The sequence below is a fragment of the Bombus vosnesenskii genome, unplaced genomic scaffold (genome assembly GCF_011952255.1).
Source record: "Bombus vosnesenskii isolate JDL3184/JDL3185 unplaced genomic scaffold, Bvos_JDL3184-5_v1.1 scf7180000013352, whole genome shotgun sequence".
Taxonomy (NCBI): Eukaryota; Metazoa; Arthropoda; class Insecta; order Hymenoptera; family Apidae; genus Bombus; species Bombus vosnesenskii.
The window spans coordinates 453,174-476,251 of record NW_022882988.1 but is presented as its reverse complement, the minus strand read 5'-3'; the positions used below and the strand labels follow the sequence as shown (position 1 = coordinate 476,251).

General features: G+C 43.5%; 2 protein-coding genes across 5 annotated transcripts in view; both read right to left on the bottom strand.

Moving 5' to 3' along the window:
* Positions 1-9,000, bottom strand: part of LOC117236949 (SH3 and multiple ankyrin repeat domains protein 3) — a 177,733-nt gene extending 168,733 nt beyond the window's left edge. For all 4 annotated transcript variants that reach the window (XM_033500414.1, XM_033500410.1, XM_033500409.1 and 1 more), the window contains exon 1: positions 8,713-9,000. The gene's annotated coding sequence lies outside the window, so the exon portion shown is untranslated. The remainder of the gene's footprint in view (positions 1-8,712) is intronic.
* A 2,541-nt stretch (positions 9,001-11,541) lies between these two features.
* LOC117236755 (dentin sialophosphoprotein) overlaps positions 11,542-23,078 on the bottom strand; it is a 148,819-nt gene continuing 137,282 nt past the window's right edge. Inside the window, exons 4-9 of the mRNA XM_033499971.1 lie at positions 22,487-22,961; positions 21,922-22,101; positions 20,094-20,235; positions 19,881-20,011; positions 19,703-19,770; positions 11,542-19,624 (exon numbers count right to left, since the gene is read on the bottom strand). Coding sequence (XP_033355862.1) covers positions 19,447-19,624; positions 19,703-19,770; positions 19,881-20,011; positions 20,094-20,235; positions 21,922-22,101; positions 22,487-22,961 — 1,174 coding nt within the window. The 3' untranslated portion in view covers positions 11,542-19,446. The remainder of the gene's footprint in view (positions 19,625-19,702; positions 19,771-19,880; positions 20,012-20,093; positions 20,236-21,921; positions 22,102-22,486; positions 22,962-23,078) is intronic.

Genomic DNA, 23,078 nt, shown 5'->3' with positions numbered 1-23,078 from the left:
TGTCGATGCCTTTAGTTGGCGATAGCTGTTCGATTATTCCGTAAAAAAGATGCAAGAGCTTGGTCCAGTTCCCCTTCAACGTCTCCGTTCGTAATTCCAACCCCCCACGAATCGACGAAACGACTCTCGTGTTGAACAGCACGTCGATTTGACCAACACGGAAGAAAGAACAGGGGCGTGAAAAAATATATCATCTTTATTCCGGTGCGATCGGAACAACGACTGGAATACTAGATTAGGGTCGAACCTTCTCACCTACTCCATTTTGTCATATTTCTCGTAATATTTCTCGTAATATTTCTCCCAAGAGAAGCTCGGCTAATATTATCGGAAGGCAGCGGCGAATTTCGACCCCCTCGATCAAAGCTACCATTTAACCGAAGAACGGTCGTCGGTTTACGGGGTTTTCCGCTATAAAAAGTCGAATGTAAAGCTCCGGTGGGACTGGTCGTGTGCATCGTACGCATCATCGAGCACCCGTGAAGAGGGATTCGTGGTATATAGGGTGGAAGGAAAAACGTGGCGCGAGCCGAGTGGGGGTGTCAAAGAACTCGAGCATCGAGAGTAAAAAAAAAAAAACTCTCAGGGAGAGTGAACGAAGAGGGGAAAGTAGGAGAGAAAAATTGACGTTTCGCGCCACGCTGGAAAAACACGGTGGAGAAGCGTTGCGCGAAATTTCGAATTAAAAGTTTCTCGCGTGTTTGACCGATCCGGAAAGTTGCGATATCCGATGGAACTTACCGGGGGCAAGTGGCATCGCTCTGGCGCCAGTTCTCGGGGTTGAAAGCGTCTCTTCCTGAGAACGGTGTATAGAGAGAAACGGAGAACGTGCTTGATTAAAGGAAGATTGTTTTCGAATGATCGCGAAAGAAAAAGGAAAAACAAATGAAAACGCGCCGTTCTTTGGTATTGATCTCTTTTCTTCCCTTTCCAATGCGTTCTCGTGGGATAGAGGGTGGCCGTGAAGCGTACGGAAAATAGGAAGGGAGGAAAGAAAAGGGAGGAAAAAGAGAAGGGAGACGCAAGGTTGTTTATGCCGGTCCCGTCGCGACTGAAACGCCGGAGCATCGTAAATTATCCTCCGAAATCGTGCAACGACCCCACGGAGACGATGTTCGTCCCAATGTTGGAGAGAAGAGGAGAGCAAAGTGTAATTTGGCCAACTGCGCCGGCTTCGCCAACTGAGAAAAATTATCGTCGATGATCGAGGCAACAATTACGATCAGCCGACTTTCTTTGCCGAGTTGTCCCATCGAACGTACGAGTTTCCACTGTCTTGTTTACGTGCTATCGGTGGAACGTGACCGAGAAAAGGGTGGAATTTAAAAAGCGAGATCGAGCGAAAGCGACGTTACCGTATCGAACGGATTTTACTAGCTTTCGGTGCGACGTAAAGGGGATGTAAAACACGTGGAAATAAAAGTAAAGCAGAGGATGACTGGCGATACGAGTTCAAGATCGAAGCGATTCGACGAAACAAGGAAACGTGGGACGGAGGAGGCGCGACACAGGCGATAAAGTATGCCTGATCGTTTACGATTCGGAATATCATATCGGATGGAAAGAACGAAAGAGAGAAAAAGGAATGGAACACGATGCGCCGCGTGTTTCGAGACGATAAATGCACGGCAAGAAGCAACAATGGCAATTATGCGTCGAATGGGACGCGACAAGATGCTTTCACCGGACGAACATCGGTGAATAAGAGATAGCATCTGCGGCTTCGAGGATCGTCTATCGAATGCAATAGGCTTCCACGGGGTTCGTCGCTATCGACTTCCGACTCTTTCGCGAACGCGCGGGGCTTCCAGATCGATTTAAGCCGAGTGTTTGTCCGAGTGATACCGAAAGCCAATCGATCCAGACCAGAGAATATTGGCTTAACGTCGTTCGTGCCCGCTATTATCTTTCCCACGAATGGAAAGTTCATTAACTTCGCTTTCCACGGTTATATGTACGTATAGAGCGATTGAAAAAGTGTAAAGAGTATTCTAACCTAACGACCAGATAAAGACGATCGTCGATAGATAGGTAGTTTATCTGAAAAATAACAGAACTAAATTCTTCTTCAAATAGTCGTGTAAATGTTATCTATCGAGTGTTAGTGGCGTTTTGCGATTATGTTTTATACTATGTAAGCTAAATTAACCGCAATTATTTTCTATTTCAAAGATTTAAAAATCTAACGAAAGATACAACGAGAATTCGTACCGATTTCCATCTATAGCGCCGTGAAAGAAGTCGATTTCTTTACCGAACTCTTATAACGTTCGTCTTTCCTTCGTTAATATTGCTAAACGATACGATTATAAACGATATTTCTCCACGTTGCACGTCATATATTACAGACTGCAACTAATATTCAACAAGATGTAACGTCGATAAACGAAACAGCTTATTACTCGACTTAATATAACCATAGAAGGGTAATGGAAATACTAAATCTTTTCATTAAGTTGCACCAGGTGCCCGAACACTTATGTACGTTTCATTAAAAGAAACGATATTTCTTACGGGAAAACATTTTCACGCGCAATATACGAGTATTAAAAGGAGTATAAAAAGAGAAAACATTTTTTTTATGAAAGTTGGCTGGAATTTGAAATTTAATCCACCGCGGGACATCGCGTCGCCGGGGTATGGAGCGCGATATGAAAGATTCGGTAGTTCAAATAGAGAAATAAGGTCAACGCAGCTGTTTTCTTCCGATATTAAACCGGCGCAAGTTAAAACGGCCGTGGTCGTGCCACGCGAAACGTCGAGTAAAATTCTTTTTCATTTCCGTGAAATGGTTTTACCGTTGTAGGCGCTGTAGGGCGTAAAATACGTTGGAAGAAATTTCAAAATCCATTCGCGTAAAGGAAACATCGGCGCGCATTCCTCTCGTCCCGGCTCGGTTCGGCTCGGCGCGACGCGTTGCAACGTCGTAACCACCATCGACGTGGCCCTTCCCCTCCGACTACCCCGTCCTCGGCCCAAAATCAATATAGGCGCCGCTACTGCCGGCGACGCCACCGACGTCGTTTCACCCAGCATTTTCCACCCTCTGCCTGCCTCCGTCTTTCGTTTCCTTCGTACACCGGAACTTTCACCGCGTTTCTCTCAACTTTACACTCGTCATCTCCTCTCATCCCTTATCCTACCTTCCTCTTTCATTTCCCGGCCCTTTGTGCCGCGAGCTTCTCGCCAGATAATTCATCGAGGATTATGCCGGAATATGAAACCTCATAGCGCGCCCGATGACGCGATCTTCTGGCAAAATATATTTAAGAGATATTCCTCCGCTGCGTTTTCCTTCGAGTCGGTTACACGTTTTTCGTTCGGAGTAACGCGTTTCGTATATTCGTTGTTCGTAACAGTATCAGTAGATATATGCTTAGTTGTAAACTCAAGTAATTGTACACGATCGCGTCAGATAAGATCGAAAGCCAAAATTAAATCGAAGAAATCTAATCGAAGTATATGCTATCTATTCGCGATAATGCGAATGTGTTCAAATATTTATTTACACCTGTACAGCTATTGGAAATACCGATCGGCTATATTTTATATCGTACACCGACGAAATTGTAGGCAGAAGTTCGCGACGGGACCCTGCGCGTATCGGCGAAACGGAGTCGATTAATTTTAAAGACGGCAGGGGTTCACCGGGCGAAACTCGCTGCTATTCACAACTATCCTTTGTCGCGTGTCGGCTTATTGTTTACGACCAATTCCGCAGGACAACGAGCAAAAGATGTATGCAAACGCTCCGAGACAAACCCCTTTCCAACGGACCTGGGGTGCAGTGTACCGAACGCGAATGGGGCGAGACGGTGTCAAAGAACTCTTTTCTTCGTCGAAAATGTACGACGGAGCGTTGTCGTCGATGCAAAGAAGCGTTAAAAATCGTTTCTTCTCTCCCAAAAATACTCTCAATGGTTTTACCGTGGACAAAAAGCACGGCGATGGCGTTACGTAACACAGCTGGCACGGATGCCGGTCATTTTCCACGTCGAAGATGTTCGATAAATTTTCTCTTACCAGCGGAGAGTCGGTTTCGCGATCGAAAGAAAACACTCGAGCTGTTCGAAAGACTAGAGCTGCTGTTCGAGACACTCGATAATCGAGACCGGAAGAGAAACGAACGCGCTTATTTTTAGCTATTCACGACGATAAGCGACGGTAGCGAGAACGGACGACGTGCTACGTGCGCGTAGAATCGATTGGATCGCCGTAGGCGCGTAGTTCGCATCTTTTTTCATCACGTTCCAAGAGGCAACACCTGTTTTGACGCAATTGATATGAACCGCTGGAGGAACGAGTCGGGCCAGCCTTCGATCCAGGAACAGTGCAATTGGAAAAACGCATATCGCGACCGACCACTCGCTCCATAATTCATCGCGATCGTTCCACGTTTTACCATCCAGCCAAGAACCCCTCCACTACTTGACGAGAAATCGACTGGTCTGACCAGTAAACGAGCCACGGAATCGAAGAAACAAAAGCTTACGTACACCTTTATCGCGTATTGCCTTCGACGCTCTCAATGGGCATAATTGCCGCAGATAAGGCGGTACGGTACACGCATACTTGGCCCGCGAGCACGATAAATCATCCTAGCGCACACGCAGCGACGTGTTATTCATTTGTACAAATACCGGCATCGCTTCGTCGCATTATCTCGCTGTGTATCTGGATTATGACATAGGACGCGCCTCTTCGGAACGTATGGCGCGAGATACGAACCTTCGAGGTAATTTGCGAAATCGCCCGGAGAACAGAGAAGGAGAGAGACACACAGAGAGGAAGAGAGATTTTGTACTCGCAACTACGACGAACCGCGGACTGCGAACGATCGCGTAGGTGATAGCGGCTTTGAAACGGGCCGTTTATCTAAATTGCGTCCTATTGTTCCATTTTTGCGAAGCACGCGCCACGGTACCGGACGAATGCTCGAGTCCTTGCACACGGGGAAAAAAATCATTCACGCGATCGCGTGAATCGTCCTCAACGGGGGCGACGCATTTTTCGAAGCCGCCAATTAGCCGCGACGAAGTCCCAGGGATCGCGTGCGCCAAATGACTCTCGACTCTAAACGAATATAAGCGTATTCGATCGGGCGACTCATTCTTGCCAATTTTCTACGATGCAGTCAGCTGTTCGTGATCGTCGGTAGTGAGAGACTACCGCGGGTTACATCAGCGGATTACCAGCGTTACGAGCGCGTCCATCCGCAGCGCGTGAAACGTGCGAAAGGCTGGCTCGTTACGCGAGACTCGTGGTCGCGAGAACTGCCAGCGGAAGCCAATTGAATCGCGAGAAGCTTCCGTATCCAACGTCAACGATATTTCGCTGCTTTTTGCTCGGATCGCGCCTATTAGCCGCGATAAACGCGTGCAGCCCCGAGATCGATGCCGGTGTACGCGAACCTTGCTTCCAAGGCGAAATATTCCTGCTGCGTCATCCTCTCAAGCTTTCCGGCCGGCGCGACGATCCAAAAATTCGCAGACTCACGTGCAAATGCCTCACGCGATTTCGAAAATATGTGTACTTGATATACGTGACGGTAATCGTCGTGTGGAGGTCAAGTGTCAGACAAATAGACAAACAGGAAGCGAAACAGAGAAGAGAGACGCGATGCAACGTTATCTACGATGTACTGTCGTGTTAATATCAAATTGGCGTAAACCTAACCAAAGGTGATTTTGAGAAAAATAACTTTTAGTATTTAACAACCAGGCATCGATTTCGCATACGTCCGAAATATAAACTCTCGTATCTCTTCAGTTCCAATACAGATACGGCTTTCTTTATTCCGTATACGTATAGATAAATTGTTTTTGAGCAACCCAGTGGCAACAATGACTCGATTTACGAACGAAGATACAGGTTCGTCCTTTGGACTCGACACTGCAGTGTAAACGAGCAAATTTCGTGCAGCGTGTTATTCTATTCGGTCGATCATATCAAATATCTCCGAAGTTTGCTCTTAACTTATATCATTGCGCTAAAATATCATCCGAGATCCTATCTTCAATCGTAATCCACAGATATTTCCTATTATTCATTGATACTGAATAACCGTGAGTTATTGAATTACCGCGTTTGGGGAAGATCAAAGACATCTTCTATTCCGCCTGGACAATTCGTTAATCAGCAAATTGTTTTCAGAGAAATCGCGAATGAAGATAACAGCTGCAGTCTAAGAATTTTTGAATTCTAAATCCGAAATAACGACTACGTATATTAAAGAGAAAGAGAAGAAGAGGAAAGAAGGGAGAGAAGATGAGGAAAATAAAAGTAGAGGAACAGAGAAGAGAAAAAGAATAGAATTTCTATTCTCTCGGATATTTCGGAATGATAGACAAAGTATTTTAGCTGAGGAAGGCACTGCGCGGGGCCTTACAGCGTCTCTTCCGTCAAGCTGGAATCTAGCGAGAGGGCCGTCTAATCGTGGAGAACGCGCGACCTCCATCGTGGAGGCATAAACAGCCAAGCGGCGCGAGATCTCTGTTATCTGGCCGGCGCGGCGAAGGGAAAAACGCGCGCGGCATTACTCTGCACCTGTATATTTCATCGAGATACTAACGAGATCGCACGAGGGAAACCCGCGCCCGTACACGTCTCTCTTTGCCCTCAGTGAAATACAGCCGCTCGTGCCGGAATTCAACAACGGATCTCGCTGAAATTCTAAATAGACACGACACCACGTTAGGCGCATGACTTTACCTCGAGTCGGCGAACCTCCGTGTGTTTCACGACTCTCGACTGTTCCACGATTAGCGTAGGTGTAGTAACGCGTGTTGAATCGCGTGAGATTCCTCTGAGACGAGCGCGATTCCGCGATACAATTCGATGTGCCAGTATAATTCGATTCCTTTTGGAATTTCGATTCAACTCGAGAACACAGTTGGGTTATTTTTGCCAGCCACGTGGAATATTTTATTTTTTATAACGATAAAGCGAAAAGGCGAATGACTTTCTGCTTCTACGCGATAATTCAACTGCGGATGTTTACGCATTTATGAAAAATTTGAAGGTACAGATGTGCGCATAATAAACGCAATCTGCAAAAGTATATAAAATATCGGAGGTAAAGTAGTACTTGTTACAATATTTAATGGCTGATAAACCTCTGCGTAGGTTCTATGTAATTGTATTCACACAAGTATGAATTTGCAGAAACATTCGCTGTCTACTGGCAATTAAATTGAAATTATCCTACAAAAGTTTATTATCGCCGAAATATTTCATTACAAAAACTGATTCATATGAAATTCTGCTATAATATGGATTATTTTAAAAATTTTCGATTTAAACACGAATTTCTTAAACCTTCTAAACGTAGTAATTTTGCTATTTTCGTACTGCACGCGTCAAGTAGAATCGCCTAATGTATAACATATATTTCGCGCAATATGCCCTAAATTTACATAAAAAATAAAATCCCCCATAGTATTTGATAAAATAATAACGCGTAAACGTACCCTACAATTAGAATAAATATGAAAGCCTAAACGAGTCGGAATTGATCGTTTTCGAGGGTTAATTTGGTTTCAAATAATCAGGAATCGAAGTGGATGAAGAAAAATGGATCAGAAAAATGAGAAAAGTAGCGTCACTATTGAAACATGGTCGAGAGCGAATGTCCCTTTTGATGGAACGCGACGCGATCAGCCTTCGACGCGTTACATAAGCAAGGTAAACACTTATGTGCGCGAAAACCTGTTGTCGGACACGTCCAGGGAAAACGTTACACGTGCCAACATACTTCAAGAAAAGCATGCTCTATTTGAGTTACACAGAGGCTCGTCACCGGATAGCAAAAACTATTTGTTTACCGGCAATTGTGTCTACCCTTGGCCGAAAAAGCGTGGATTCCAAGACGCAATTTGCCGCGTGTTGACGAAACGAAGCAATGATCAACAGAACGAATTTCGCAAAATCGTTCGTCGTAAATTTATATAAATTTACTCGTAAATTAACGTACAAATTTCGTATGAAAATATGGTTATAATTATTACGGTATTATTTATAACTTATCGTGTACATGATTGTTCTGCGTATTTGTACGTTTCTATAGAATAATTACGCGTCCGATATATAATCGCAAAATTCAAAGCTTCGAGAGCTTCCATTTTGATGCAGTCGATAGTTCGGATCAATGGCCATCCTTCAAAACATCATTCGATAAGCGAAAGTGATATTAGCGCATCAGCTGTTAATAATATTATTTGTTTGCTACGTATTCCAACGCTATATACTTCTTTCATTTATCGTATATTTTATATTATCCGGTTAATTAATTGACGAACGTTCAATTCCATGGAAACAAAAGTACGAAACAAAACACAGAAGGTCGACCTATGACGCGTTAATCGAAAACATTCGGCTTACTTCAAATCGATTGTCGGCTACACTAACTTCTCATAGCATAGTACAGTGAAATATTTACGATTGTCGGTTAGAAAAAAACTTATTCGGGGTATGCCGATAAAGAATTGTTAGCAAGACAGTCACACCACGCGAACAACGTCACCGAACGTACATCGTGACGGACGTCCGAAAATGCAGGAAACTCTACGTTATCGACGCGCGGTCGTTTTTTTAAATTAGAGAACCGTGGAACGATTCATTGATCGAACCGAACACGATGACGACACCGTTCGTGTTCGCGTACTGCGTTTGAATGTCGCGAACGAAACTAAAGAAAAGGTCAAACGTACTCACCACCGGCGACGAAGTGACGTTTCGATAAAATTCGTCTGTTCAACTTCCCTCTTGAATGTAGAGTTCTTCTTCACAAATCGATCAAGTTCGTCAACACTGTACTCGACGGTAGTAAGATGGTCACACTAACACTCCCGTAAAAACACTTTTATCAGCACGAGCGACGTTAAAGCGACACCCTCGTTTTCGCGCCGAGGCGCGCGTTTGACGTGTATCACGAACACGAGACGACAACAGATACGTCTTACCGGTCTGAACTCGCGCTCGCGACTACCCAGAACGTCGACCGTAGTGATCACAGCGCTCCGCGTGGAAGCCGACCGAAACGCACGAAAACGAAATTTCGTTCCGTTCGTGTCGCGTTTTGTCCCCCTCGCTTTGCGAATCCCCCGCTCTCGGTCAAATTCGAACAGTTTCAATGCGTACGGTTGTTTGTTAGACAACAACGAGGACGAAACGTGGGTGATCTTCATGGCACACTACACGCAATCGTAATCGGAAAATTGGGTTACGTGCATCCAAAGTACAACAGCCGAAATATTTTTCCTTGGAAGGCGATTCACATGGAAAATCAAACCGATTGAATAATTCGCAAAACAATTAAAATCACTCGAACCGTTTAATCATTCGATACGTGTTTGTTGTTTGCACAGTTACGATCGGTGTTTGTCGTTCCCGATTGCATATTTGATTTATACATCGTCCTCCCGACGTCCGTGACGCCATTACACTGAAAAAGGTGGCGCCAAACTGTTGCGATTGTAACTATCGAAATTAAAATGTCCGTTTCGAGAACTCGTCGGAATATCGTTCTCGCAGATCAAACGGAAATAATAAATAATGCAATTTCGAATTATATATTTTGGCTTCGTTCATACGCGAGAAAAGGTAATATTGCTTATAGAAATATATTATGACATTATTATTTAACGTCCTGAACTAGGGGAACGAGTTACATCGATAAAATTGAATTTCGATAATCGCAGATGGGGATGATGTTTCGAGAGAGAAAATGTCAATGACCGTAGGACAACGGGCGGGCTGAATTTCATCCCAGTGTCTCCTTAACTGTACACGAGCGGCGAAGAACTCGATGGGGACGACGACGAGGGTACGGGGCAAGAAACGAACGCTCGTATAATCCGCGTTCCCGACGATCTGCACCGGTACCATTACCATTACCATTACCATTACCATTCCAGGTCTCCTTCCCGTTCTTTCACCGGGCAGCTGGTAAACAGTATTTCCAAGTCGACCGAGTAAATCAACAATCGTTTGTCTTCCGATTACCGGTGCGCCTGTTTTTCCTGGCCGGCTTACTTACTTTTTTCGCCACCTTCCTGCCCCGATCTTGGTTTCGTTGGCCAACGATGCATACAGTACGATCGCTGGTCTCTCCTCACCAGGAGCAACTTCTTTGTCACGAGCTTTCTCCTTACGGGAATTCATCGGAGAATAATAGTGAGTAACTGTACAGAAACAGTCAGGCCATTTTGGCGTAAACAAAACGTGAAATTAATTCTAGCTTTCTAATTAACGACCTGGTACGATGGTGGAATGACGATGCTTGTAATAACACGTCTCGTTCCGTTTGAATGGGAGGACTTTTATGAATTTCGAGGAACTCTTTTGTTCGTAGCAATCGCTTAACTTTTCTCGTATTGCCGCGTTGGAAATTCACGCTCCTTGTTAGGTAGAAGCTCACAGTTAACGGAGCGTTATGGCGTCAAGAACGCGAATCGGAACCATAACGAGTCATAATGAGTAATGCAGTCGATTCGTTTGTTCGTTCGACTAATCGTTCTCGTTGTCGCGCGAACATCGTCCACCTGCAATTAACGACTTCGCGAGTCAATTAAAGAAGGAAAAAGAGCATAGGAATCGGTGTAACCGGACACCGTCATCGGTTAATTATTTTTTTCCTCTCGCACGATCGACACAAATTTCGTTCGTCTTTAGAAAGGGCACGCGAGCCGGCTTATTGAATTTCTCGTCGACAGCACACACTCGATGTCGTTTCAGCGTAGCCAACAGGTTGTCCAGAAGAGAGTCGATCCTGAAATAAGGATCGGGTTTCCTGTATTTTCACCACCTGAGGGAATATCGTATTGCGCGTGGACAGGGTGGTTTGTGCCGGAAACGGAAGCCACGCTTCCATAAAACACCCACGTTAATATTTCACGCAAATATTCTCTGCGTGGAATATAGATGATAACTTTGCTGGTTTCGCATGTGAGTGCCAATTTCTTACGAAACGTATCGCTGTTGCGTAATTTTTGGCGAGCGTGAATTTGCACCTTCTAGAGCTAGGAAATTAAGAAAAGAACAATGTAACGATCGTGAATCGCTTTTTGCAAGATAACTATTGTCTACAGCGCTCAAAAACATCCATCACGGGTGATGGTAAATTAACTGTGAAGCGAGGTGATGTTAAAACGCGAATTAATTCTTCAAGGTTGTAATAGGACGATCGCGAGTTTAGAACGAACGATTTAAAATTAAAAATAAAAATAAATCTTGATGATTAAAAAGGTAATTATCTTTTTATCGTCATGATTTCTTGCATTTTTGGCATCGAATACAAAAAATACACACACTTTCAACTTTTTGTAGTTGATGACATTTAAGATATGAAATTTATAGTCCTACGCTTGACGGTTTGTCCAAGTTTCACCTCGTATTACACTGCGAAGCGATTAATTAATTAAAGCGATCGATTCGCCTAAAGATACGCCGTTAAATGTGTTAGATGCTCGTAGGAAACATTCGAAAATGTAAGAAAAATGAACGAAGCACGGATCGGGTAAATAGTAAAAGAAGTACACCGTGTTACGATATCGTAACCGTCAAATTATTATTACTCTCTTACAATATCTGTCTCTTTAATGTTTTCCTTGAGCTATAAACCGTCATTCGTGTTTGTACATGAAAGTATCCAAAAAGTCAAAAGCACTGTTCAACGCTTAGTTTCTTCTCTGTTCTCGCGCTTAATACGGGTTTAAAAAATCTTCGCGTGCGCTTTATCTAAGTATATTACCTCCTACACGTATTATTTCTCATTTTTTTTTTTTTTATTTTATTCTCTTGGGGTACCACTATGTGGATTACAATGAACACCGCGGTGCTTTCGACGATCGCTCGACAGGATCGGTCAACGCAACGAACGCGAGACGTTGAGCTCCCAATTTTCTTCCCCGTTTGGCAGTGCGAAGCGATAGTTTATCGTTTTCCTTCGTTTTCCTCGGTTGTTTTTCCTTCCCGTGTGTTTCGTACTGTCGTTATACATAGTATATGCTGGAAACACAATTGATACAACGAAGTGGCAACTGATTGTCCTTGGTTGTCACGATAGTTTTGTCATCGTATAAAATCCAGCAAATATTTTCGCGATTACGATCGCGCCTCTATACCATTTCCCGGAGCACCGCCAAATTACAGACAATTTATTGCCACTTCATCGGAATCGTGGAAAAATTAGGTCGCTAAAGAAACGATCGGCTCTTCGCACGGATATATCTCGCAATGAACGATCAAGTAAAAGCGATTAGAGTGGGCTTTCCAGTTTTCAATGTTGAAAGACACTGTATTTCGATGGTGCCGATCCCCGGTTCCCTACCGATCAATGACACACGACTGAAACATTATGACGCCTACGTTTATCTCATCTATTTCTTCGCTTTACTCTTTCTTTGCTCCTTTTTTTCTTTACCTTTATTGTACGCACGATGACAGGCGAGACCGTCACACGCGTTCTCTACATAGCCTAGAATTTCAAGTATTAATCGAAACTATGCGCTATTATTCCTCTACTTTTATACAAGAGACAAGCCTTTTCTTCTAACCGAAGCAATATCGCAGCGCTCGTGACGAACGTCGAAAAGCGCGTTACGCGTCCAACAGAGGGGAAACCGAACGAAACAACGTGGAACGATCGTGCGCATACCAGGAGTACCTAAACCTCGTGTACGATAAATAGGAAATAGGTGTAGCTCGTTGTGAACAAACGATATGGAAAGGTTTACAAAAGAAACGTCGATACTATATTAGATATACCGATATGGTCTATAAGAAACAATCTCTCCCAACGATCATTCTCCTCGTCGTATTTTTACATAGAATTTATAATAAATGCAAACACTATATTCGTAATACGCTATCCCTAGCCGCGCGCTCGACGAAAATTTCGAAACGCGACAATGATCCATATTTACATTGGTAAAACGTCGTTCTTCTTCCTTTCTTCCTGTTAATCTTTCTAAATTCTATTACTTTATTTTCGTAATCATCTTTTTTTTTTTGTACATTTACAAACCATGTCCAGCTGTATTTTTATGAAGGACGCGCGATTCGCTCTAGCGTTTGCAAGCGCTGCTTCAGAGAGAGCCGTGAAAACTAGAAAGCCGTGTTCGGACAAGTTCTACCTTAACTAGTCGTCGTTTCGTTTCTTTCTCACGTCGACGATGAACGAGGCTCCGAACCCTTTCCTCGTTGTTCATCGAGAAACACAACGAAATTCGTCCTAATATCGAACATGAACGCACGGTCGTGCAAGCGTTTCGGAATTTCGGCGCGCCGTTTTTCTCGAATGCAGCAATTTCGAAAGAAAATTTGTTTACCTTAGGATCTCGACGACTAGAATTCTGAATCGATATGTTGTCGATGCATAGATAGGACAAATGGATCGTTAGATGACGTGTTGCTCGCTTCTGTTCCGAAACACTGACACGACCAGCATTCGAAGTGACTCGATTTAACTCTTAAGTACGTTCCATTCATAAAAGTTGATAGTTGCCATAGCGAGATTATTCGTAGCTTCTATTATACGTATTGCTTTTTCATCTGTGCGACTGTTAAAATCCTATCGAAATTGCATGGACGCGTAAACGTGCGAGGAAAACTCACGCGGTGTTCGACAAGTTCGTGATTTACGTGGAAGATCGTACTCAAGGGTTAAATCGTATCGCGCTAGTCAATGATAAACCGATTGGAATGGAGATTTATGTTCAATTTCACGCATTACATACGTTTTTTTTTTTTTTTTTACAAACTTATCCACTATGTCTAATGCTTCAAATATATGCGAGTTTGACAGCCGAGTCGATGGGAAAAGAATAAGTGATATAATACATTTAACGAACACGTGTCTTTGTCTCCGAGCAATCGTCGTTAATCTTTCTGGTTCCGTTTTCTTATTTTAGAAGAAAAAAAAAAGTAAAAGAAAGGAAAAGGAATTGACCGCTAGCGATTTTTATTTCAAACATCGATTAATACCACGTAACCAAATATAAGGAAAAAGAAAATGTAATAAATCCACCTACGATACGTCTCTCTTGTCGTTCTCGTTTCAAATTATTTCGCATAATCTTCTTTGTAAAAATACGAGACGTTTATCAGCATTCTTCTTCCCCTCTCTAACTTCCTCCCTTTCTCTCACTCTTTTTCGCCCATCGTTTCTTTCCTCTATGGTCTTTTTTGCCCCAAAGTGTAATCGATTGTGTCTCTTATTTACACAGTGCTAAACAATCTATTATAATTATAGCCGGGTACTCTCTCTCTCTCTCTCTCTTTCTCACTCACTCACTCACTCTCTCTCTCTCTCTCTCTTTCTCATTCACTCTCACAATCACTCTGTTCTCCTTTATCTTTCATACACATGTACAAAATCCAAAACCGGGAGAACAGTTACGATCGACAACGAACACCGCGTCTTTTGAGACATTCTCTTTTTTGAAACGAACAAGGTGTGCTTCGTAGCTATTCTCCAGGCCGAGTCACTCTTGCTTCCAATACTAATGGATATCTAATTATCTTATGTAAAACTTTACAAGATCCGCTAAAATATACATTTACTGTTTAATGTGTAGAATCGCGCGGGTAAAAGTTACTATCGCTAGCGCGAAGAAAAACTCGATATAAAAAAGAAAAGAAAAGAAATACGAAAGAAATGGGATTAGAAGGGGACAGGTCAAACGAGGAGGGCTATGAATGAATGAATTTCTTTCCCATGAAGGAAGGAAAAGAAGGAGAAAAAAAAATGAAAAAGAGACAAATGTACGAAAATCATTTTTTGAACGACAAACATGGTGGTACGTGAACAGTTATGTCCTTCCCCCTTTCCGTCTTGATGTTTTACCGCCTTTAAGTTCGCGATACATAACTTTCCTCGCTAAATCGCGGGTTTTTTTTAATCTTTTAATCAAATTAGCGCCACTTAGGTCCAATAATGGACGATGGAAAACAACGAAAATATTTATGCTACGGTAAATCATTGAAAGAACTAGTAAACAAAAAAAATCCGTCAGTCACAGCTTTGATTTTCTTATCCGATTTTCTTTTTTCTTTCCGTTCCACAAAATTATACGATAATTAGACCCTAAACACTAAATGCGGACAGTCTTTTCCGAAGCGAACTATGACAATTACAATCTAAACAGTTGAACAAATTTATTGCGGCAGCTTGAAAAAAAGTCAGATTCCGATATCGGTCTAAATTTTCCGTCACGGTTCACTGCCACGAGATCAAGCGTGATCGAATGGCCGAAAGATTCTCCCGTTGATCCACCCTCGCTAAGCAACCGAACAGTTACATCTAATCGTATTAAGTAAACTTAGTAATTTCTACCTAAACAACGTTACGATGACGTTTCTAAACCTAATCAATAATTCGATATTTCTTTACGACTAAATACAGTCCGTCGCATTCCCACATGCTTGACGACAATGCTCTAAAAAAAAAAAAAAAGTAATGCTCGATTCCTAAGAGAAAAAAGAAAACATTACGAACACGAGTTCCCGCACGAGAGAAATTGGTCCCACCCGTGATAATAGCTTTTTTTTTTTTGTTATCGAGCTACCTTCCCTAAAGATCTAAACGCGACGAGAGTGGAGCGAGAGGAACGACGATCGAATCGCGATCACGCCACGAAATAAGTCGAATAAACACGAACACAAACATGAACACGAAGAAGAAGACGAGCGCGGGACGAACACGACGAAAAATCAGAAGGAACGAGCAGCACACGTTGTACACGTGTATGGCACTGACGGGGAGATGCCAAAAGCGATAGGGGACAAATGAAAAGTTTAACGGTAACGAGGAAAACGAACCGTGTCGGCGAGAAATGAAAGAGGAAAACGGACAGAATAAGTCGCGCAACAAAACGACATCAATCGACCGCGTCTCTATATAAGGTTCAACGGTGACTCGCTTGTATACATGTATACCTATATACATATACGTTATACGGGATTCAGATTTGCTCCGTCTTACGCTCCGCTGGCAGTGCCTTGGTTTTGCGTCCATCGTCGTCGTCAGACTGGCAGTAAACACGCTCTCTTGATGCACGTTTCGAAAAAAAAAAAAAAAAAACAAAAAAACAGACAATCCAAAGTATAAACGATTAGAGGGCGACCGGTTAAGCTCGTAAAGGAAACAATAATCCGCGCTAAACTCGAAACTAATAAGATAGAAGCACGATGCTCCGCGAATGAAATAAGGCTCTAAGGGTGTACGACTACCGCAGTATTTAAACGGCTGGCAGTGCGCGATATTTGGCAGTGACGCGTTTCCATTTTCTTCGAGCTCGTATCGTTTCCCATTTTCCACGAGCCAGACCAGCCACCCTCTCGTAATTCACCGCGGCGTTCTTCTCGTTGAACACGCGAGGCGTGTCCCGCCACGAGAATTCCGATCAAAAAGGTGAATCTCTTTCTGGTTTGAAATTCGCAAGCTGATAGGCTGCGCCTCGCCCTTTCGACGAGTTCAATATCCCCGGGATAGAAGTGGTGGCCCGTACCACCAGGCGATTTATCGATAATTTCAACTAACTATTTACACGCTCATCCGCTATCGTCCCGTTTACTGGCACGCGCGAACGTTCCCCAATATACATATACATACGTCGATACTTTTACGAAGGAAACTAACGGGCATCAATAACTATTTTGTCCGGTGGAAAATTCGCGTGCGCACGCGCCTGGAGCAACCGGGACGCCACTTATGCATCCGCGGCAACTAGAGATCTATCGGGTTATACAGTTAATCGTAATAATAATAATAAGAATAAATCGACCAATTAGCCTAATGTTCTTAATTACAATCGTATTGTATTGGCAGTGTTTCTTAGCTGGTGTGTGTAGATGTGCTTCTGTCCGTGTGTGTCCCAAGTTTCTCCCTTACATTCCAGTTGTCTTTTCGAACGTTTACAGGCCTTTTACATCTTGCTTATTTTTCTACATTCGATTCCATTTTGTTTTCCGTACTAGCTACACAACACGTCGTCGACACGAATTTTCACCCCTCCACTTGTTACTCCTCTTAATTTACAAGTATTCTCTTTACTCTCTACAATTATGTATATATGTGTACAATGTGCGGCATCACATCCCACGATGTCAGACATCTTCCGCGCGATACGAGAAATATATTTCTACGATCTCGGCGTATCTACACCTATGAAAATAGCGATCCGACACACTTCGTTCCATAAGTCCTCCTTTATATTTCTTTCGCAGATCCGCGTTCATATTACTCCCTCAACCCTTTAGTAACTCTGTGGGAAATGTAACACAGCCATCGTGTTCTATCTCTATTCAGAGTAGTAACAGTTCTTCGTTACGGTCGTACAGCACGATGCATTCGCTCTCGCTGCCGATTAGCTGGTTCCTTCTATCCGCTTTCTTTCCAGAGATATACATATACTTTTGTCGCTGGTATTTCCGACTGGCAATTCCATGATATATCTTCTGCCACGGCTCTGTACAGTCGATCGCAAAGTCTTGGCTCGTTTCTCCAATGTGTTTCCTTGCCATTTTCTCTTGTTCTCTCCTTTTCGGTTCGAATCGGATGAAAAACGTTGCGACGATGTAAAAACTTGGAAGTGAGAAAGTTTCAAAAAGTACGTACGTAGAACGTACCTGATCGGTCCTCGATAACTTCACGAACGGTGAACGATAGTCGTTATCAAAATGATCGATTATCCGGACATTCCTGCTTTAGTTTATCTCCTTCTTTTCTTTCCTTTCCCTTTTTTCTCTGTTTGTGCCGACTCGGCGACCGGAAGATAAGAACGAGAGGATTAAAATGGAAAGAAACGATTGTTCGATTTTGTCTCGCCACGCAGCGACAGGTTCGCATTGGCATGCTGCACGTAACTTAGCAGGAAGATAAAAATAGGCGACGACGAAGTACACGAGAAGTCGAACACGCTCTAGACACTAGAATGAGTCAAACTCGTCCTTTCTATGTCTCGAGCGTGCCTCGGGCCTCGACCTTCTTCTTTTTTATTTCGCTTTATTTGTTCGTTTCCTATTTTAATTTCATTTTGTACAATATTTTGTTTCGAAGGGAAAAGGTGGATAAGTCTCGATAGAAACCCCGTTGGCTCATCAGTCGTCCGACTACGTTTTGCCGTTTTAACTTTCGCGTCGACTTTATTTTTTATTACAATCTCCTCTTTCATTCTCCGTTGAGACCATTTACATTCTTTCCTTGGCTATTGCTTTCTGTTGTCGTCTTTTCGCAAGATTTCGTTATCCGATAACCCAGCACCCACGCGTACACGCCCCCTTTACGTCCCTCTTCTTCCTCTTTATCTTCCTTCTCCTCCTCCTTCTTTTATCTTCACCATGTCGCACGACAGCGGCCTGTACGAATTTCTACCGAGCTGAAGATCGAGGTAGATATATCTCCTTTTGAAAGTTGGTCGAGGGTCGAGGGCAAGTCGAAGGAGGTCCGCGTTTCACGTTTTCCTTCCTCACATCCCTTTTTCTTTTCTTCTGACTTCTCTCGGGGTACTTAAACGGGGCCCGGAAGTGCCAAGGGGCCGGTTGTTAGATATTAATTGATTCCTAAGGCCACCAGAGTGATTATCTCCTTACAATCGTTAACTAACGTCTAACAGTTTGCATTTTTTTTTTCTTCCTACTTCTCCTCACTTTTTTTCTTTTTTTTCTTTTTTCTCGCGCGGTTAATGCGTCGCATGAGTCGTAAGTAAAATTCTCGTCTCCATCCTGCGTTATTGTTTCCTTTTTTTGTATTTTTTCATTTTAATTCAACTCCGCCGTCTTTTCATTGGTCTTGCAAGACGGTCAACGATATAAAACGTTTCCACGGTGAGGCACTTTTGAGGCCCAAACCTAGCTCTTCCGAGTCCGACGAGTGTCACCGCTTTTGTATCACAGGCACTCGTGGCAGGAATCGACCCCAACGTCGTTTCATCAAAATTTGGTATCGATAGGCAACAAGAATATCTTTCATCGCTATCCACGACTACTAATATATTACCTAACGATCGTTTCAATTTAGGCTATATAAATTAGAATGTATTACTCTTTGCTTCCCCTGTGGGTACTCTTAGCTACATTCTTAATGTTTGTCTGTTATTCGTCTCCCTCTTTTTTATTGTTCTGGCTCGCGATACAAGCTCATAGAGCTCACAGATTTACAGATTCGTTCTATAATAATGTAGTATCTTTCTCGGACATCGGTTCGTTTTTACATGGACACGTTTGCATATCCATCTATACTCATATCGTGCGTTTCCTCTTGCAGTCAGAGGACGTCTTACCCGAATCCTCTTCTCGACACGTTCAGGTTCCGATTAATCTCGTCAGGCTCCATCTTTCCAGACCAGAAAGCATAACTGTCCTGATACAGGACTCGTCGATATTCGTTTTCTGGCTTAATCGTCGCTACTTCATTACGCTTGTTCTCGAACACCACGATCGGCATTATCACGAGTTCTTGACCGGTTTCCGGCGTTGCTTTACTCGCGTCAGTGGCGGCATGCCACCGTTTACCGCCGAATATAGAGCCAAACTTACTTCTTCCGGGTGAGACGACGCCACTTTTCGTATTTCGACGTTTTTCGTGCTTTGTACTTCGGACTCTAGTACCCATTCGTCTGGCTCGCTAATGGAAAATAAAAGGATTATAATACTTTATGATAGTTAGTGTGTATAAGCGGAAGGAAACGTCTAAACTACTTACATGTCTGGAGGATACCACCGTAACAGGACTCTAGTTTTTCCGTCCATTTCTACTCTTCGGGCTAATATCTACAAAAAAAAAAAATTATTCGATTAAAATTATTTAAATAGAATTATTTGAATTGAAAAATAATTTGGTCGATGAATCGCCAAAGACGGTCTATTTCTATCCGACGTACTTGACTAGTTAGGGCCATCGAATTTCCTGGTGTCTCCGCGAGACGACCTTGCGTCCTCGACTTTGCTAGTTGAAGTAACCTGTGCTGAAGACCCTCCATCACCCCGGAGTCGAAGTAATCGAAGAGTCTCGCTGTGGACGAAAAAGCGAACAGTGACGAAAACCGTAAAGAAAAAGTCGCGAAGACTGAGAAAACGTAAAAGACGATGTTTACCTGACCAAGGTTGTCGCCTGTATCGAAGTCTCTTCCCGTTTCTTCTGACCAGTTTTCCTCCGCTCTCGCAGCTTCGTCTGGCGTTGTTGTTGCTCGTTTCCGGTTGATTAAAGTGTCCGTTCACGTGCCTTTCGAGAGCGGTCTGTAAAAGGATTCGCCAATTAGAATCTAAAACGTGGCCACTTCCCAGGGAAAGCGTGGTCCCCGTGGTCCATAGAGAAGGATCATCTTCGGTTATTCAAAAATTTTGTATCCAAAAGTAAATTCAATTTTCGAGATATCGCAGAGGTGCTTTGAGATCGATGTTCATGAAGGGATGAAAGTACAAGTACGAAGGACCGATCGTACCGTGCAAAGACAGACAAATCTGGGTACGTCGGTAACCAGAATAATGAAAAGCACGATTCGTTTCACGAAACACAACACGACGAAAGACGAAAGAGAAAGCAAGATAAAGACAAATCCAACCAGAGATTGCCGCGGGTGAACAGTTTTTAAAAACTGTCCCTGGAAAGTGCCCGCCTTTTGAAGACAGCGTCAACCATGTACGTACGCACGAACACGCGTGGTAACGGTTAAGACAAAAGAAGACAGATTTCTTCAAGACACACAGACTGATCGACCGAGGTGTGAATTGATGGAAAATCAGTAGATCGATACTCGAACCAAGCGTCTACGTAAAAATATTTTCTTTGGATCTTAACCGGCACAGATTCGCTTGCGTTCTACATACATCGGTAACCAGAGGGAGTACGGTATTATTGAGATCGCGCCGCTTTCAGGATCAGCAACGAATACGTAGTCCCTCGTTTAGATACAGTATACATTACCCAACGTCAGCAACATCGAGTGACAACGACATAGAAAAAAAAAAACATCTCAGCATCTGCACTTGATCTGTACTTGAACGTTTGATCGTTGAACGCTTGATAAACAGGAAAAACAAGTTTCATTAGTTTTCACATCGCGATATTCGAAATCGGCTTAAATTTAACATTATGAAATTCACCGTATACGATGACGGAAATAGGTTCTAGGATTCCTTGATACACAGGAGGAAAGGCAAAGTTAGAACAATCGACGACGATTAGAAACGATAAGAGTACCCGAGGAAACAAAAAGCATCGAGTTTACGGCGATGCCACGATTTTCGTGGAGACTTTTTATTTTCAATCTGGTCTCGAGACGAACGAAGCGTGAATGTCGATCGCAACAACGATTATGTTAGTAGCGACGACGCTATAAGAACAAAAGAAGCTTGCACGAAGCAAATTTTAATTTTGTACCATCGAAGTAAACCAGTCGGCGGTACACTTACGGTCGACCTACCTTCGATCGCATTTTTGCCAGATAGGCAGAAACACAGCGAAATATTTATATTTACGATCGATGTATGGTCGATACACAGATGAATGAAAAGTTTCGAATATCCGTCGTAACAAGGATTCTCTTGTTGGCACATTGCTACGACGAGAATGAAACAAGTTATTTAGCACGAGCAAATTTCAAGTTTTTATCGTCGAAGCAAACCAGTCGACGTACATTCATGATCGACTTACCTTGGATCACGTTTTTTACCAGATGAACACAAATACAACGAAAGGGCTTACGTTTGCGATCGACTCTTTTTCTATCGCTTTTTTTTGGCCAGAAACACAATGAAAAGCAAATAATTAATACGGCGTGAAGCGCATGAATGGAAAAGGAGAAAGAGCACAGGATACAATGAAATTCACCAACATCCTTCGCGTATGAAAGAGATCGCTTCCATTGGTCGTCCAAATGAAAAAGGCGATGCTTGCGGCAACCATCGAATACGAGGCATTACCTGAGAGCTGAATCTGCTGCCACAGCCGTCGACTATACACCGGAAGGGCTTGTTGCCTCCGTGAGACAACACGTGTCGTTCCAGCCACCTTCGCGAACAGGAACTCCTCCCTTGCACCTTGCAGCCTTGCCATTGGCAGACGAAATTATCACCTCCGGTTTGCGTGTTGATGTGCGCTACCTGAAACGTAACAGTTTGTCGATGAATAACATTTCCGAGCCAAGGGCCGTAGCACGGCACGGTGTCGCACGATGTTGCAACGAAATTATATCCAGCGGATACTCGGTAGCCATGTAGGTATTGCAATATCGATTACGCGACAAAAAACATGGACGAAAAATAACAAAAAAGAAAAAAAATTGGGACTCGACGTTTCGTGTGCTGTACACGGAGTGACGACAATGTAACAGAAAAGTGCGAAACGCGATACACGAGCTTCGCTAATTCCTGTGTACGGTCAAGTTACTCATGGAACCGATCGATCGGATAAAAACGCTCTGCCTGCGGATGTTCTTCCTGATTCGAGCCGGCACCTATATAGCGGGATATTATAAAAATGTCGTACCTGTAGATGTTCGAGTAGTTCTCCGCTCGATTCGAAGCTCTCCTCGCACTTGTCCCATCGACAGACTCCGCTATCCGTGGCCTGTTGTCTGTCTTTCTCCGGTTCTCTGGCGGGAAATCGTATGGTGGTCGGCGCAGAGAGTATCGGCGATAGGGGTGGTTTCAATTCGCTGCTCCTCGAATCCTCCTCTTCTTCCTCCACGTCGTCCTCGTCCGCTGGACTCACCTGTCTCTCCTTGCTATCGTCGGTGTCCTCCGGAACGGACAACCTCGTTAATGGATCCTGGCTACTTTGAGATCTCAGCGAGCCCAGGATGCTTCCGCAACCGTTCGTCAGGTTGTTGTTCTCGTTCACGTGCGGCTTCGACAGAATGCAACCTTTGAAGTCGAGAGTCGTGGCGTCGCTGCTGAGAGCAGGAGCCGGGGTCGAAGGTGGCGAGCTACTTTTCGCGTTCGAAGTTGCTTCCGACGTCAACCTATTTCGTAACAACATATTTAAAATTCAGACTGTGTTAAGCAACATCGTTACTTCTATCTTCGTTGCCTGGATCCTCTCGTTAACGAAAACAACCGAAACTGACACGTACGTACGG